General features: G+C 50.4%; 2 protein-coding genes across 2 annotated transcripts; both read left to right on the top strand.

The window, feature by feature from the left end:
• Window positions 1–3626: 3626 nt before the first annotated feature.
• LOC128944799 (E3 ubiquitin/ISG15 ligase TRIM25-like) lies at window positions 3627–11691 on the top strand. Its single transcript, XM_054288244.1, has 7 exons — window positions 3627–3680; window positions 4106–4771; window positions 5390–5485; window positions 5858–6091; window positions 6186–6208; window positions 7384–7571; window positions 11621–11691. The coding sequence occupies exons 1-7, from the start codon at window positions 3627–3629 to the stop codon at window positions 11689–11691; spliced, it is 1332 nt and encodes a 443-aa protein (XP_054144219.1).
• On the top strand, window positions 11051–16785 carry LOC128944770 (tripartite motif-containing protein 29-like). The gene is made up of 6 exons (XM_054288207.1): window positions 11051–12987; window positions 13606–13701; window positions 14076–14309; window positions 14404–14426; window positions 15022–15185; window positions 16432–16785. Exons 1-6 carry the CDS (start codon window positions 12373–12375, stop codon window positions 16443–16445), a joined length of 1146 nt encoding a protein of 381 aa, XP_054144182.1. The 5' UTR covers window positions 11051–12372; the 3' UTR covers window positions 16446–16785.
• Window positions 16786–17016: the final 231 nt, after the last annotated feature.

Here is a 17016-nt window from a genome sequence, read left to right as displayed (position 1 = left end):
TTTCTTCAGAAAGGTGTAAGAATTTCACCTAAAAAGGGGCACATCTGCTTTGTTATTTATATAAAAAAGCTAAATTCTGTGTTTTTCTTCTTTTTTTTTTTTTTTAATGTAAAAGGACACTGGTCATAATTATTAGGGGCCAATTCTGCCTCTGTTGCTCATGCTCAGTAAGTACTACTTAACTCTGCAATTTTCTGCTTGCAGAGTAAGTAAAAGCAGAATTGATCCCTCTATGATTAAGAATCAAGTTTTTAGTATTTTTTTTTAATTGGTAGCGGTTTTTTTATATTTCACTTAATTTTTCCCCCAGTTCCGTTCTGTTGTGTCCTTATTTATGTAATATACTTTAACCTTAAGAGATGGCATGGATTCTTATGCCTTTCCTTTATTATTATTGTTATTATTTTTAAAAAAAGAAAAGAGATTTATTTCTAGTGTGATTTAACTGTCTACCTTCTAAAATGAGAGAACGTTTTCTTGTATTTTTACATTGTCAGATTCTATAGTTTCATAGATAATTTAACCAAATCGCTCAATGTATTCTCTATATCTATCCAGTGGGTATAAAAGTTCTATTTTAAATTGTGTAAATACTTCAGAACTGGCTTCTTTTTCCAGACTCCCCTGCCGTGGAGTTTCTTGTTTACATCAAAAAGACTGTAGAATCTCTACGCTCATGTACTGTAAATAGTGAAGTGATCTGCCTATAAATAAACGATAACATATATACTATAAAGTGGAAACAACAAAAAAAGGAACCAGTTTGTGCTGCTATACTTTGGTTTTTAGTGCAAATCTGCTCGGGGTGAGGTGTTTTCCTGTGCCAGGGCCAAGGGGGTGGCAGAGCCTGCCAGCTGCCAGGGATGCAGCTCCTGCCTGGGAACATCGCTGTCTGTTGCTATTTTAAGTGTGCCTGCTCCCAGTTTAAGTCATGCAGGAAAAACCTGGGCCCTGCACTTTGGGTAGTGCCACTGCCACAGGACCCTTCCTGAAGGAACTCCTCAGATGGAGGGGGTGAAAAATGCAGCTGAACATGCTCCTCAGAATTTCTGCAGTGGAGTAAGAGGGCAGGAGGAAATGTGGACAAGACTGCAGGTGGTGATGCAGCAGCCGTGCAGCTGAGGCTGGCAGCTGGAGAGCCCCTGGAGCCAGGAGAGCAGGCCCTGGGAGCCAGAGTGCTCCCCCAGGGGCAGGGCCGTGTCCCGGTGCCCTGGTCCCGGTGGCAGTCCAGGCTCTGGGAGGGATGTTTGGAAGGCAGGGACAGGCCCAGCACGGGCACGGCTCCCCCGGGCACACGGGAGCCCTGTGCCAGCCGTGCCCTGTGAGGGCTCACCAGGCTGGAGGGGTGGCACTGGTTTTATCCAGAGCATGGGTCAGTGAAGCTGCTGGGCTGGGGGATCCCAGCAGCCCCAAAGGAGCAGCTCTGCGAGGTGCTGAGCTGTGCCAGCTGCTGGTGTTTGCTGACTGGCACCGATTCAGGCAGCAGCTCTGCACCTGCCTGTCTCCAGCACATCTGTGGGAGCCCAGTGTGGCTCCCCCAGGCTGGGCACAGAGCTGAAGCTGCCTCCCAGCCCAAAGCCAGCCCCCATCCCTGCCACTGCTGCAGCCAGAGTGCAGATCCATGGGAAGCCCATTCCCTGCTGCTTTCCACGGCCAGCAGCCTTCAAGGCCACCAAAGAGGAATGTTCTTCTGAGCTACATCAGCTCTGTGATGCCAATAGTGCCCAGAGAGGTGAAAACATGAATTTGGAGGGGGGAAATGTGGGAATGCAGCAGGGACAGCCAGTGATGGGGTGCCCAGTGTGGGCACATGTGGAGCAGAGACACAGCACTGGGTCCCCAGGAGGGACAGGGGCACACAAGGGAGGGGCCTGCAGGGAGGGACAGACCCGGGGCTGATGTTTGTCCTCCCAACCTGACCTGTGCCTCCAACACTGCATTCCCAGGCAGCCTCCTGGAAAACAAAGCACTCATCTGTTTATTGAATACAATTGTTTGTTGAGGACAATTCCTGCAAGCAGACCTAGAATCTGCATGAAGGGATGGTGAATGTTGACACCAGTTCATCAGTTCCCTTGGTCCCAGCAATAAACTTCCAACCATTTGGGATAAATCCCAGCTGGGCTGTTTTTATTTTGGCAGAAGTTTGTGATAAAACGACTCCTTTTCCCACAGACACTGGCTCTGTTTTGGAGTGGCTCAGTGGCTGCTGCAGGGGAGGGGGGCAGTGTTGTTTCTCTCCCTGCACAGTGTGCCTCGTGGGAGGGGAAAATCAGTCACTCAGGAGCTTGTGTGAGCAGGGACAGCTTTGGGGGTGCCCTGGGCTGGCTGGCACCTGGCAGTGGGGACAGCCCAGCCCAGCTGCTGCTCCTGACCAGTGTGCAGTGCCCACTGTGCGGACTCCACTTCACTGCCTGCTGAGCTGTGCTGGGCTGCTTTGTGGAGTCTCAGCTCCACCTGTGCCCTCAGCAGTGGCACCTGACACCAAATCCTGCCCTGGGCTCTGCTGGCACGGGAGCTGCCTGACAGGGACCTCAGCTTTGGGCCACACAAGCTCTGCCCTGGGCTCTGCAGGCTGCACTTCAGGTAAAGCCACACAATTGCTCACTCAGGGTTTATCAGTCCCAGCCTCTCGTCCAGCTCCATCCAGGAGTCTTTGCAGAAGGGAACAGCTTTGGTTCCTTTGGTCCTCTCTGCCTGCTGCTCCAGCTGTCCCAGCCTCCCTGCCCACAGGGATTCTTCCCAGCTTTCCTTCCTGCCTCACTTCCTGACCCATCACAGCAGGGCTGGACCTTCTGCCACGCTGCCCTTGAAGTGCCCAAGCTCTCAGCCTCGAGCTGCTGCGAGGAGTTTGACTTGCTGTCGCTGGGGAATTCAACTCTCTAACGCTGGAATTTCAGTATTAGAAAGTGGCGTTTCTTTATTTCAGCCCCAGGCATGCGGGGCATAACTCCCTATTACACACAGCACACCTGGCTGACCGACCAGCTTTAATCTATGTAGCTTTTACATGTCCAATACATTTCCCCAAACTATATGCTAAACACTCCCTGTATTCTCTGCATGTTTAAATCACTTCTCAGAGTTTATTTTAATTGGAGTGGGGTTCTTTTGAGAATCCTGGCTAGTCGTTTGGGGAACATCCCTTTTCTCCAACTATTCTGTTTTGGTCACAGACCTCCAAAAATTTGGAGGTCTGCTTCTCTTTCAATGCATCCCATTGCTGTTGTTATAAATACATATAATATTCTTGGCTTTTCACAAATATTAAGATAAATGCTCTATCTATAATGGTAAAATAACTTTGCTTTTTTTTCTGCTATTAACAAAAAACCTTAAGACATAATAGTAGTGGTAGCTGATATAGTTATAAGTGAACTGTTTGGTCAGGATAACATCCAGTGAACATGTCATGAGGACACTGATATTGATATGCCAGCTATCAGCATCTGCCATCTGAAGGAAGAATGAAACAAGGCTCAGATGAGAAGTGGTAAGAAGGAGCCAAAACTACAGCCAAGAAACACGCATGCTCTAAAAAGGCAAACCCAAGGAGGGGCCATGCAAAATAGTTCCTAGAATATGTGAACTAGTTTATGGGAAAAGATGGATATGCATAAGGGTCTATGAGAATGCAACAAGCTGATGTCATTGTGAAGGTATTTAAGGTATCCCCGAAGGTAAAGGTGTGCTCTTCACTGACTGCCAAGACACACCCGGCCGTAATCTTTGCTTTACTGTCTCAGTCTCCTATTGTCCTTTATTACACTTTTTAAATTTTCAAAGGAGCGTGAAAGGGTTTGTCACACTGTAGTCTGACCAAAATATGAGTACTTAGCAGCATAGCTCAGGCTCGCAGTCTTTACGGCTGAGATAACCGCTTGCACACAGCACAAAGCCCTGGCAAGGAAACCGAAGGAATGAATTCAACACGACTTGTTACTTGCTTTTGTCAACACAAGGACAGCCGCAGCCCCTGCCCACGTGGCCCCGAGAGGCAGGAAGCTGGAGAGAAGGGAGGGAAGACCCTCCCTGGTGAAGGGGAGGAGGCAGCAGCCATTAGCCTGCAGGGTCAAGTTCGTTCCTCGTCACTGCCCGCGTTCAGTTTCGTTTCCCAGCTGAGCCCTCCCTGTCCGCCCTGCCCGGAGCCGGAGGCTTGGCCCAGGCAAAGGCCATGGCCGGGCTGAAGGAAGAGCTGACCTGTCCCATCTGCCTGGACATCTACAAGGAGCCCACGAGCGCGGACTGCAGCCACAGCTTCTGCAAGGACTGCATCAAGCAGGCGCTGCGGGGCCAGCAGGGCCTTGCCCGGTGCCCGCTCTGCCACTCGCTCGTCGGGGAGCTGCGGGCCAACTTCCACCTCCGCAACATCGTGCAGAGGTTCCTGGACGCTCCCGCGCACCAAGAGGAGGAAAAGCAGGAAGCGCAAGGCCAGGAGAAGGGGGAAAGCTCGGGCCAGGCCGGCGAGGTGGTGCTGTGTGATTCCTGCCTCCAGGAGCCGCAGCCCGCGGTGAAGACGTGCCTGAGCTGCGAAGCCTCGCTGTGCCAGGCGCACCTGAGCAGGCACAACAGCCGGCACGGGCAGAAGAGCCACGTGCTGGTGGAGCCCTGCGATGGGCAGCTTTTGGCTGAGAGGAGATGCCCCCAGCACGGCAAACTGCTGGAGTGCTTCTGTGAGTGTGACTCGGAGTGCATCTGCGTCCTGTGCTCCGTCATCTCGCACAAGAACCACAAGATCATCAGCTTGGAGGAGGCTTTCAGCGAAGCGCAGGTAAGAGGCTGCTGGCGCGGGGGCCCGGGCCGGGATTGCACCAGGAGAACCCCAGAGAGCTCCCATGGCACAGGGGCAGCTCCTGAGTTTGAGAGCTGCAGAGCCAGCATGGGGCTAAACTGCAGTCCTGGGCTTTTATTCTGAGTTTTGTTCCACATTCTCGCTGGCTTTGGCCCCTCAGATATAAAACGAGGTGTTATAAACGCCTTTTTCCCCTCCTGAGGGAGGAGTTTGGCCAGACTGGTGGGCCTTGGTGCTCCTGCAAGGTTTTAGTCCTTGGTGCACCTCCAAGGCAAAGATGAGCCTGAGCTGCACATATGCAAAGATAATTAATGACAGAGTAAGAGAAAGAAAGGTGCCAACAGGGGAAATAGCTTTATATGAGGCTAGTGCACGTGAACAGTTTTCAGCTTCAAACTGTCCTTTTTGTGCTTGTAATTGTGGCATTTGTTCAGGGATAAACCTTCCAGTGAACCTTTATCCACTGATTAGTCCTGAGAGCATGCAGTGAGCAGACCTTTTGCAAGTCCAGCTTAACCCCTGTCGATAAAACTGCTGATCTTGTGCATTATGCCAGTCCTCTCCTCTCCTGATATCTCCTTCCCGTGATATTTGTAGGAATCTTTTCCTGGAATACTGGAATCAATAAGAAACCATGAAGCTGTCTTGGATAAAGCCATTGCAAACCTGCTGAAACAAAAGTTGGGATTAAAGGTTTGTTTCAAGGTCCCATATCACCTTGGGGTGGTTGCTTGCTGGTAAATAATGAGATAAAGTTTTCTTTTGTCCTTCCCAGATCATGGATTCTGAAGCTTTTTTCGTTCCTGGGTGGCTTCTCATGTATTTTTGAGATTTCTTCTTTGGGAAAGGGTGATGCAGAACTTTCTTATCAGTGTGGGAGGTCCATTCTTAGTTAAGCTTGAAAGTCTGTGCCTCCAGATAAGTGGCTGGTGTGTGGCTTTTTTATTTTTCCAACCTTCAACGTTTAGTTACTTTTTTCAATCCCAGAAAAAAGACAGATTTTTTTTTCTAAGTAAAAGCTAATGTGGAAAATGTGCCTTACAAATTTAAATTGTTTTCTTAAAGATTGATGAGAGCCAGCGGAGGGAACGGCTGGAGAGCCTGTTCAAGGAGATGCATAAAGAGCTAGAGAAGAAAAAAAGGGAGGTCCTGAAAGTTCTCAGTGACTATGAGGAGGAACAACTTTCTAAGATTCAGACAGAGGTGAATGATCACAAGAGGATGAAGGATTTGGCCAGCCAGGATGTTCGGGAGCTGCAGGCTCTGAGGAATCAGAAGGACACACTTCTTTTCACCAAGGTACCTCTCAGCATCCCCCTTCCCAGAGACACACAGCTCCAGGGCTGGCCTGTGCCTGCACTGTGCTGATTCTGCTTTCCAAATGTCTTTACAGGCTTTTTCAGCGATCAGAGGCAGGTAAGCTGTTCCTGAGGTTTAATATCTTTATTTATGATGTGGACAAGGGACAGAGCTCTCGGTGAGTTCCAGACAGCCTAAGGCAGGCTGGGGTGGGTCTGTGCTGCAGGGCAGAGAGCTCTGCAGAGGGATCAGGACAGGCTGGATCCATGGGCCAAGGGCAGCAGTGGGAGGTCAGTGAGGCAAAGAGCCAGTCCTGCACTGTGGTCACAACAATCTCGTGCAGTTCCAGGCTGAGGGAACAGTGACTGGAAAGGTACCTGGCAGGAAAGAAACTGGGAATGCTGTTCAGTGTTGGCTGAACATGAGCCCAGGTGTGCCCAGGTGGGCAAGAGGCCAATGGCACCTGGGCTGTCTCAGCAATAGTGTGGCTGCAGGAGCAGGGCAGGGACTGTCCCCTGTGCTGGCACTGCTGAGGTGACACCGTGAGTGCTGTGTCCAGTTCTGGGCCCCTCATGGTGAGAGAGACATTGAGGGGCTGGAGCGTGCCCAGGGGAGGGAACGGAGCTGTGAAGGGGCTGGAGCCCCAGGAGAGGCTGAGGGAGCTGGGAAGGGGCTCAGCCTGGAGCAAAGGAGGCTCAGGGGGCCCTTGTGGCTCTGCACAGCTCCTGACAGGAGGGCACAGCCGGGGGGGTCGGGCTGTGCTCCGGGGAACAGGGACAGGAGCAGAGGGAACGGCCTCAGGCTGGGCCAGGGCAGGAATTTCCCCATGGAAAGAGGGCTCAGGGCAGGCTCAGGGTGGGCACAGCAGGAATTTCCCCAGGGAAAGGGGGCTCAGGGCAGGCTCAGGGTGGGCACAGCAGGAATTTCCCCATGGAAAGGGGGCTCAGGGCAGGCTCAGGGTGGGCACAGCAGGAATTTCCCCATGGAAAGGGGGCTCAGGGCAGGCTCAGGGTGGGCACAGCAGGAATTTCCCCATGGAAAGGGGGCACAGGGCAGGCTCAGGGTGGGCACAGCAGGAATTTCCCCATGGAAAGGGGGCTCAGGCACTGGAACTGCCCAGGGAGGGTTGGAGTGCCCATCCTGTAGGTGTCCAAGGAAGGGCTGGAGGTGGCACTCAGAGCTCTGGGCTGGGGACAAGGTCGGGATGGGGCACAGCTTAGAGTTGATGGCCTTGCAGGTCTTTTCCCATGTCTGTGATTCTGTGGTTCTGTGATTCCTTCTGCGTGTTTTAGGAAATGCCAGCCACTTCCTAGCGTGGATGGTGTGATGGTGCCAAAGCCACCCATTACTGTGGATAAATCATCAACCGATAATATTCTGAGACTTTTCCAGCAATTCATCTCAAACATGGAGGTCTCCTTTAAGCCACCACCACCTACGCCGCCACCACCACCTACGGGATTTGGAGCAAAGCCTACTGGTAAGAGCTCATTTGCTATGTCAAAAGCAAATGGGGAAGTCAATCAAACATCTTTAAGAAAGGACTATAATGAGGCACCAAGTACACTGGGTACCTCTAGAAATGCTAATTCCTTACACCTGTGCTTATTTGCACATGTGTGTGCAGCAAAGGGAGCTGGTCCTGCCATTCAGGGCTTTGGGGCATGCCTTGAATGCACCTTGCTAAACCAGGCTATGGTTGGAGAGGTTGGGAGGTCCCAGGAGTTTTCTGGGAGGATTAAGAGAAGCAATACCTCTGTTGCCTCCCTTTGATTCAAGGGGAAAGTTGAGAACTCATCCCAGCAGGGGCAGGGTCAGACATAAATAACCTCCTCTTCCTGTGTAAATATTTCTACTCCTTTGCAATGCTTTGCAAGCTTAGCCCACAGTCCCAGAGCTGTGCACAGTGGACACCTGTCTGACTGAATTGGTGAAATTAGGGATCCCTAGGTACTGCTCTCTGGGTGTTGCTTCAGCCCTTGCTGGCAGCGGGCCTCGGGTCAGGACAGAGGCAGACTCCAAATGTCCACAATGATCTGGTAATCAATGCATTTTTTCTCTTTAGGTCCCTTCTCATTTGGTGGTGGTACAACATACTCTGGATTCGCATTTGGATCTGCCTCTCATTTTCCTTAAACTAGCCTAACGAAACACAAATTCAGTGGCCATCATAATAACAATCATAGAAAGGAGGAAGAGAGAGAGAAAACCCAACCAAAACTATGAATGCACAGCATGATTGCTCCCCCATCACCTGCTCTCTGATGTCCAGCCACTGTTCCCAAGCAGCAGTTGGCTCCTTGTGGACATCTGCCCCCAGTTCATACATGAGGGCGGCGAGGGAAGACAAGTAATCAATCAATATGATTGGTAAAGCAAGCTTCAGTTTATTTTGAGTACACCGGTACTTTTATATTGTTTTCCGGTAATTATGCATACTTGTCATTAGTTATTGGTTTAATTGCTCATACACGTTGTGAGTTTATTGGTTTAAAGCAAAAGATTACTTTTACATATTCCTCCTACTTTGTGGTTATGCATTCTTTATGGTTTCTATTCTCGTCGCTGTCCTTGCCCTTTCGACCTTGTCAGCAGGCAGGACGCAGCATCTTCCTATCATGGCGTGTGGCCTGGTTATGCTAGGTACAGCTCACTTATGCTAAGCTGCTAAGTTAACATGTATGCTAACTTAACATGGGGTTTGCTTGTACAACATTTCCACAGATCCATGGCCCTTTTCCTCCAGCCATTCTTCCACAATTCCCCCTTTTCCTTTTTGTACAAGTAAAGCCCTGTCGGTTAATTGTGTTACATTTTTCATAATACAAGAATAGGCAATTCTAATAACTCCTATGATTGCAAGCAGTATTCCTAACCAGCAAAGTCCTTCTTTTATAAGGGATTTGAGCCAGGGAGATAAACAGAAGAGAGGCAGTCACTATCTATAGGATATCCTATGAGACAGATACGAAAAGGATTTTGTGCTGTTGCAAGGCTCAAACAAAACTCAGGTGTGCTAGTATGATTTGCAAAAGTAAGCCAAATATGTTTGCTAATGGGGTTTTGAATTTCTTTGGGAGTTATCCTGTAGGCGATGTCAGCGCCAATATTCATTCTCGGCATGCCACTTGGTGTTAAGTACAGAATGAGGGTAAGGCACAAATACATTTTTGTCACACTCAAAAGTGATTACACACGATTTTTTACAATAAGCCAAAAGAGTAATATGTGTGCAGATTTCATTAGCGTTGATTGCCCGGTAAGCTTGTTCTCTGTTCTCAAACAATAGATATATATTTTGAACAGGAATGGGCCCACCTATAAATGCTTCCAATTGTCTTCTCCAATTAGAGTTTCTCTGATGTTCACGATAACATTCTGCACATAAATCATAAAACAAACGTCTAGCATAAATCCATTTTAGTTTTTTACATTTACTACATTCAAGCTAGACCTAAGGGATACAAAAGGTATGCTTATTACACCTTAAACATTTAAATGTTTGAAATATTTGCAAAAAGTAGACTGATTGTATATCTTGTAAAGTTAATGCCCTAGACTCTAAGGACAATATATCTATACACCATTGGAGGATTCGATCTTCCAGGAGGTTCCAGCGAAAATCCTCCCTTTCACGCGCCTCCGGACATAACTCGTTATCTGTTGCAGTGTGTTGCAGTTTCCTGTTTTAGCTACCCCAGTCCTTTCCCCGGTGTGGCAATATCTTCTCCCTTCTCCTCCCCTTGCCTCCTACTAAGTGCTGCCCGTCAAGCTTAACATTCCAGCAAGGGCAGAAGTTCAAAAGATGCTTCTCAGACCTGGGGTCATGGCCTGTCTAAGTTGTCCCCTGAGACTTGCCCCCTCTCATCTGGTTGGTGGCTCACCTGTCCTTTCCCTCCCTGCTCCCCCTGGGCTTAAAAGGGCATTGAGACCATGTGGTCGGGATTCTGTGGAGCTGTTACCAAGATTCAGAGATCTGTGACCCTGGAATAAAGCTTTGGATTAAAACCCTCCAGCAGAATCCTCTCCTTTTCCCCTTCACTTCACCTAAGGACTTTCACTAGAGGTCAACCTGAGTTCCTACCAGCCTGGACTTGCAAGAGCCTAGCTGCAACATCCTGCCAACCAAAGGTATCTCTGCGAGGTGCTGAGCTGTGCCAGCTGCTGGTGTTTGCTGACTGGCACCGATTCAGGCAGCAGCTCTGCACCTGCCTGTCTCCAGCACATCTGTGGGAGCCCAGTGTGGCTCCCCCAGGCTGGGCACAGAGCTGAAGCTGCCTCCCAGCCCAAAGCCAGCCCCCATCCCTGCCACTGCTGCAGCCAGAGTGCAGATCCATGGGAAGCCCATTCCCTGCTGCTTTCCACGGCCAGCAGCCTTCAAGGCCACCAAAGAGGAATGTTCTTCTGAGCTACATCAGCTCTGTGATGCCAATAGTGCCCAGAGAGGTGAAAACATGAATTTGGAGGGGGGAAATGTGGGAATGCAGCAGGGACAGCCAGTGATGGGGTGCCCAGTGTGGGCACATGTGGAGCAGAGACACAGCACTGGGTCCCCAGGAGGGACAGGGACACACAAGGGAAGGGCCTGCAGGGAGGGACAGACCCGGGGCTGATGTTTGTCCTCCCAACCTGACCTGTGCCTCCAACACTGCATTCCCAGGCAGCCTCCTGGAAAACAAAGCACTCATCTGTTTATTGAATACAATTGTTTGTTGAGGACAATTCCTGCAAGCAGACCTAGAATCTGCATGAAGGGATGGTGAATGTTGACACCAGTTCATCAGTTCCCTTGGTCCCAGCAATAAACTCCCAACCATTTGGGATAAATCCCAGCTGGGCTGTTTTTATTTTGGCAGAAGTTTGTGATAAAACGACTCCTTTTCCCACAGACACTGGCTCTGTTTTGGAGTGGCTCAGTGGCTGCTGCAGGGGAGGGGGGCAGTGTTGTTTCTCTCCCTGCACAGTGTGCCTCGTGGGAGGGGAAAATCAGTCACTCAGGAGCTTGTGTGAGCAGGGACAGCTTTGGGGGTGCCCTGGGCTGGCTGGCACCTGGCAGTGGGGGCAGCCCAGCCCAGCTGCTGCTCCTGACCAGTGTGCAGTGCCCACTGTGCGGACTCCACTTCACTGCCTGCTGAGCTGTGCTGGGCTGCTTTGTGGAGTCTCAGCTCCACCTGTGCCCTCAGCAGTGGCACCTGACACCAAATCCTGCCCTGGGCTCTGCTGGCACGGGAGCTGCCTGACAGGGACCTCAGCTTTGGGCCACACAAGCTCTGCCCTGGGCTCTGCAGGCTGCACTTCAGGTAAAGCCACACAATTGCTCACTCAGGGTTTATCAGTCCCAGCCTCTCGTCCAGCTCCATCCAGGAGTCTTTGCAGAAGGGAACAGCTTTGGTTCCTTTGGTCCTCTCTGCCTGCTGCTCCAGCTGTCCCAGCCTCCCTGCCCACAGGGATTCTTCCCAGCTTTCCTTCCTGCCTCATTTCCTGACCCATCACAGCAGGGCTGGACCTTCTGCCACGCTGCCCTTGAAGTGCCCAAGCTCTCAGCCTCGAGCTGCTGCGAGGAGTTTGACTTGCTGTCGCTGGGGAATTCAACTCTCTAACGCTGGAATTTCAGTATTAGAAAGTGGCGTTTCTTTATTTCAGCCCCAGGCATGCGGGGCATAACTCCCTATTACACACAGCACACCTGGCTGACCGACCAGCTTTAATCTATGTAGCTTTTACATGTCCAATACATTTCCCCAAACTATATGCTAAACATCCCCTGTATTCTCTGCATGTTTAAATCACTTCTCAGAGTTTATTTTTATTGGAGTGGGGTTCTTTTGAGGTTCCTGGCTAGTCGTTTGGGGAACATCCCATTTCTCCAACTACTCTGTTTTGGTCACAGACCTCCAAAAATATTTCTTCTCTTTGAATGCTGCCCATTGCTGTGGTCAGACCAGGTTATTTGTTCCTACCAGCATAGCTTAGACTCACAGTCTTTACAGATGAGATAACCGCTTGCACACAGCACAAAGCCCTGGCCAGGAAACAGAAAGGAATTTCCAAGAGGTAATTCAACACGAATTGTTACAACTTTATTATCAACACCGGGACAGACGCAGCCCCTGCACACGTGGCCCCGAGAGGCAGGAAGCTGGAGAGAAGGGAGGGAAGACCCTCCCTGGTGAAGGGGAGGAGGCAGCAGCCATTAGCCCATGGGGTAGTTTGCTCCTTATCAGTAGTGCCCGCGCTTTGCTTTGTTTCCGTCCCTGTCGGCCGTGCCCGGAGCCGGAGGCATGGCCCAGGCAAAGGCCATGGCCGGGCTGAAGGAAGAGCTGACCTGTCCCATCTGCCTGGACATCTACAAGGAGCCCACGAGCGCGGACTGCAGCCACAGCTTCTGCAAGGACTGCATCAAGCAGGCGCTGCGGGGCCAGCAGGGCCTTGCCCGGTGCCCGCTCTGCCACTCGCTCGTCGGGGAGCTGCGGGCCAACTTCCACCTCCGCAACATCGTGCAGAGGTTCCTGGACGCTCCCGCGCACCAAGAGGAGGAAAAGCAGGAAGCGCAAGGCCAGGAGAAGGGGGAAAGCTCGGGCCAGGCCGGCGAGGTGGTGCTGTGTGATTCCTGCCTCCAGGAGCCGCAGCCCGCGGTGAAGACGTGCCTGAGCTGCGAAGCCTCGCTGTGCCAGGCGCACCTGAGCAGGCACAACAGCCGGCACGGGCAGAAGAGCCACGTGCTGGTGGAGCCCTGCGATGGGCAGCTTTTGGCTGAGAGGAGATGCCCCCAGCACGGCAAACTGCTGGAGTGCTTCTGTGAGTGTGACTCGGAGTGCATCTGCGTCCTGTGCTCCGTCATCTCGCACAAGAACCACAAGATCATCAGCTTGGAGGAGGCTTTCAGCGAAGCGCAGGTAAGAGGCTGCTGGCGCGGGGGCCCGGGCCGGGATTGCACCAGGAGAACCCCAGAGAGCTCCCATGGCACAGGGGCAGCTCCTGAGTTTGAGAGCTGCAGAGCCAGCATGGGGCTAAACTGCAGTCCTGGGCTTTTATTCTGAGTTTTGTTCCACATTCTCGCTGGCTTTGGCCCCTCAGATATAAAACGAGGTGTTATAAACGCCTTTTTCCCCTCCTGAGGGAGGAGTTTGGCCAGACTGGTGGGCCTTGGTGCTCCTGCAAGGTTTTAGTCCTTGGTGCACCTCCAAGGCAAAGATGAGCCTGAGCTGCACATATGCAAAGATAATTAATGACAGAGTAAGAGAAAGAAAGGTGCCAACAGGGGAAATAGCTTTATATGAGGCTAGTGCACGTGAACAGTTTTCAGCTTCAAACTGTCCTTTTTGTGCTTGTAATTGTGGCATTTGTTCAGGGATAAACCTTCCAGTGAACCTTTATCCACTGATTAGTCCTGAGAGCATGCAGTGAGCAGACCTTTTGCAAGTCCAGCTTAACCCCTGTTGATAAAACTGCTGATCTCGTGCATTATGCCAGTCCTCTCCTCTCCTGATATCTCCTTCCCGTGATATTTGTAGGTATCTTTTCCTGGAATTCTGAAAACACTGAAGAACCATGAAGCTGCCGTGGATAAAGTCATAACAAAATTGCTGAAACAAATGGAGGGACTAAAGGTTTGTTTCAAGGTCCCATATCACCTTGGGGTGGTTGCTTGCTGGTAAATAATGAGATAAAGTTTTCTTTTGTCCTTCCCAGATCATGGATTCTGAAGCTTTTTTCGTTCCTGGGTGGCTTCTCATGTATTTTTGAGATTTCTTCTTTGGGAAAGGGTGATGCAGAACTTTCTTATCAGTGTGGGAGGTCCATTCTTAGTTAAGCTTGAAAGTCTGTGCCTCCAGATTAGTGGCTGGTGTGTGGCTTTTTTATTTTTCCAACCTTCAACGTTTAGTTACTTTTTTCAATCCCAGAAAAAAGACAGATTTTTTTTTTTCTAAGTAAAAGCTAATGTGGAAAATGTCCCTTACAAATTTAAATTGTTTTCTTAAAGATTGATGAGAGCCAGCGGAGGGAACGGCTGGAGAGCCTGTTCAAGGAGATGCATAAAGAGCTAGAGAAGAAAAAAGGGGAGGTTCTGAAAGTTCTCAGTGACTATGAGGAGGAACAACTTTCTAAGATTCAGACAGAGGTGAATGATCACAAGAGGATGAAGGATTTGGCCAGCCAGGATGTTCGGGAGCTGCAGGCTCTGAGGAATCAGAAGGACACACTTCTTTTCACCAAGGTACCTCTCAGCATCCCCCTTCCCAGAGACACACAGCTCCAGGGCTGGCCTGTGCCTGCACTGTGCTGATTCTGCTTTCCAAATGTCTTTACAGGCTTTTTCAGCGATCAGAGACAGGTAAGCTGTTCCTGAGGTTTAATATCTTTATTGCCAATGTGGACAAGGGACAGAGCTCTCGGTGACAGGAGGGGACAGCCGGGGGGGTCGGTCTCTGCTCCAGGGAACAGGGACAGGAGCAGAGGGAACGGCCTCAGGCTGGGCCAGGGCAGCTCAGGGTGGGCACAGCAGGAATTTCCCCAGGGAAAGGGGGCGCAGGGCAGGCTCAGGGTGGGCACAGCAGGAATTTCCCCATGGAAAGGGGGCTCAGGGCAGGCTCAGGGTGGGCACAGCAGGAATTTCCCCATGGAAAGGGGGCTCAGGGCAGGCTCAGGGTGGGCACAGCAGGAATTTCCCCATGGAAAGGGGGCGCAGGGCAGGCTCAGGGTGGGCACAGCAGGAATTTCCCCAGGGAAAGGGGGCGCAGGCACTGGAACTGCCCAGGGAGGGTTGGAGTGCCCATCCCTGGAGTGTCCAAGGAAGGGCTGGAGGTGGCACTCAGAGCTCTGGGCTGGGGACAAGGTGGGGATGGGGCACAGCTTAGAGTTGATGGCCTTGCAGGTCTTTTCCCATGTCTCTGATTCTGTGGTTCTGTGATTCCTTCTGCGTGTTTTAGGAAATGCCAGCCACTTCCTAAAAGGGAAGTTGTGCCAAAGCCACCCATTACTTTAGATAAATCAACCAAAGATGGTATTCTGAGACTTTTCCAGCAATTCATCTCAAACATGGAGATCTCCTTTAAGCACTCAGCACATTGGGGATACGAAGGAACATCTACTGGTAAGAGCTCATTTTACTATATCAAAAGCAAATGGGGAAGTCAATCAAACATCTTTAAGAAAGGACTATAATGAGGCACCAAGTACACTGGGTACCTCTAGAAATGCTAATTCCTTACACCTGTGCTTATTTGCACATGTGTGTGCAGCAAAGGGAGCTGGTCCTGCCATTCAGGGCTTTGGGGCATGCCTTGAATGCACCTTGCTAAACCAGGCTATGGTTGGAGAGGTTGGGAGGTCCCAGGAGTTTTCTGGGAGGATTAAGAGAAGCAATACCTCTGTTGTCTCCCTTTGATTCAAGGGGAAAGTTGAGAACTCATCCCAGCAGGGGCAGGGTCAGACATAAATAACCTCCTCTTCCTGTGTAAATATTTCTACTCCTTTGCAATGCTTTGCAAGCTTAGCCCACAGTCCCAGAGCTGTGCACAGTGGACACCTGTCTGACTGAATTGGTGAAATTAGGGATCCCTAGGTACTGCTCTCTGGGTGTTGCTTCAGCCCTTGCTGGCAGCGGGCCTCGGGTCAGGACAGAGGCAGACTCCAAATGTCCACAATGATCTGGTCATCAATGCGTTTTTTCTCTTTAGGTCCCTTCTCATTTAGTGGTCGTACAACATACTATGGATCCATGTATGGATCTGCCTCTCATTTTCCTTAAACTAGCCTAACAAAACACAAATTCAGTGGCCATCATAATGATAACAATCATAGAAAGGAGGAAGAGAGAGAGAAAACCCGACCAAAACTATCAATGCACAGCATGATTGCTCCCCCATCACCTGCTCTCTGATGTCCAGCCACTGTTCCCAAGCAGCAGTTGGCTCCTTGTGGACATCTGCCCCCAGTTCCTACACTGGGCTTGGTGTTCTGTGGTGTGGAATATGCCCTTGGCCAGTTTGGGTCACCAGCCCCAGCTATGCTCCTTCCCAGCTTTTTGTGCACCTCCTCGCTGGCAGAGCATGAGGCACAGAAAGCTCCTTGGCTCAGGTCTAGCACTGCTCAGCCACAGCCAAACCATCTTTCTGTTACCAACATTATTCCCTACTGTACCAGCTGCTGAGAAGAGAATGAATTCTCAGGAATGGAGTTCTCATAATTAGAATGAATCCCAACCCAAACCAGGACAGGACTCCAATATACACAGTGCCATCCCAGAGCTGCTGGGAGGAGGATACCAGCAATGAGAGCTGCTGGAAGCTTGGAATTGTTTGTGTCTGGTTTGAATGCTGCTTCTGTGTGTTCCTTAGGTCGAAGATATTAATGGTAGAGGAAACACTGTCTTTTCATGATGTGTCTGTCAAGGCTGGACATCCTGCTAAGAACTTCAGGCTTATAGAGACTGGAACCATCCCTTTCAAGTATCCCATCCATGATGCCATCAGAGTGATGAAGCTCCTGTTAGTAATGTGGTTACAAGGTGCTTTGTTTTTTCAGGCCTAGAAATTTTGAGCCTTGCACGGAGGCTATGCCAAGCTGGATTGTGGGCTGCTATGAGGGGGTGTATCACAGCACCCCACCTCTTCCTGCAAGCGCTCCTGTCTTATTTATTCTGTTAATCATAATGGAAATACCGTTAAGTTGGGCATTTTTGCTTGGCTGTTTTAAATACTGTGTTAGGTTCTTGTTAATAAAGTCGTGTTATTGGTGTGTTAAACGTGATGGCAATTTGTTTTATCTAAAAGTTGACAGCACAACATTAACTGCTACAGCACTAGCAGTTCTGATCTTTGATCTAAGGCGGCAGCTTTTGCCTCTGCCGCCTCTTTCCATCCTGCACATCCAGTGCAGAAGCAAAGCTGCCCTGGGAGGTGAGGAGAGACCGTGCAGCGTTC

This window comes from Melozone crissalis, unplaced genomic scaffold, assembly GCF_028551555.1.
Source record: "Melozone crissalis strain CALT ecotype California unplaced genomic scaffold, PUWL_Pcris_2 ptg000061l_1, whole genome shotgun sequence".
Classification (NCBI taxonomy): domain Eukaryota; kingdom Metazoa; phylum Chordata; class Aves; order Passeriformes; family Passerellidae; genus Melozone; species Melozone crissalis.
This window is presented reverse-complemented; position numbering and strand designations above follow the sequence as displayed.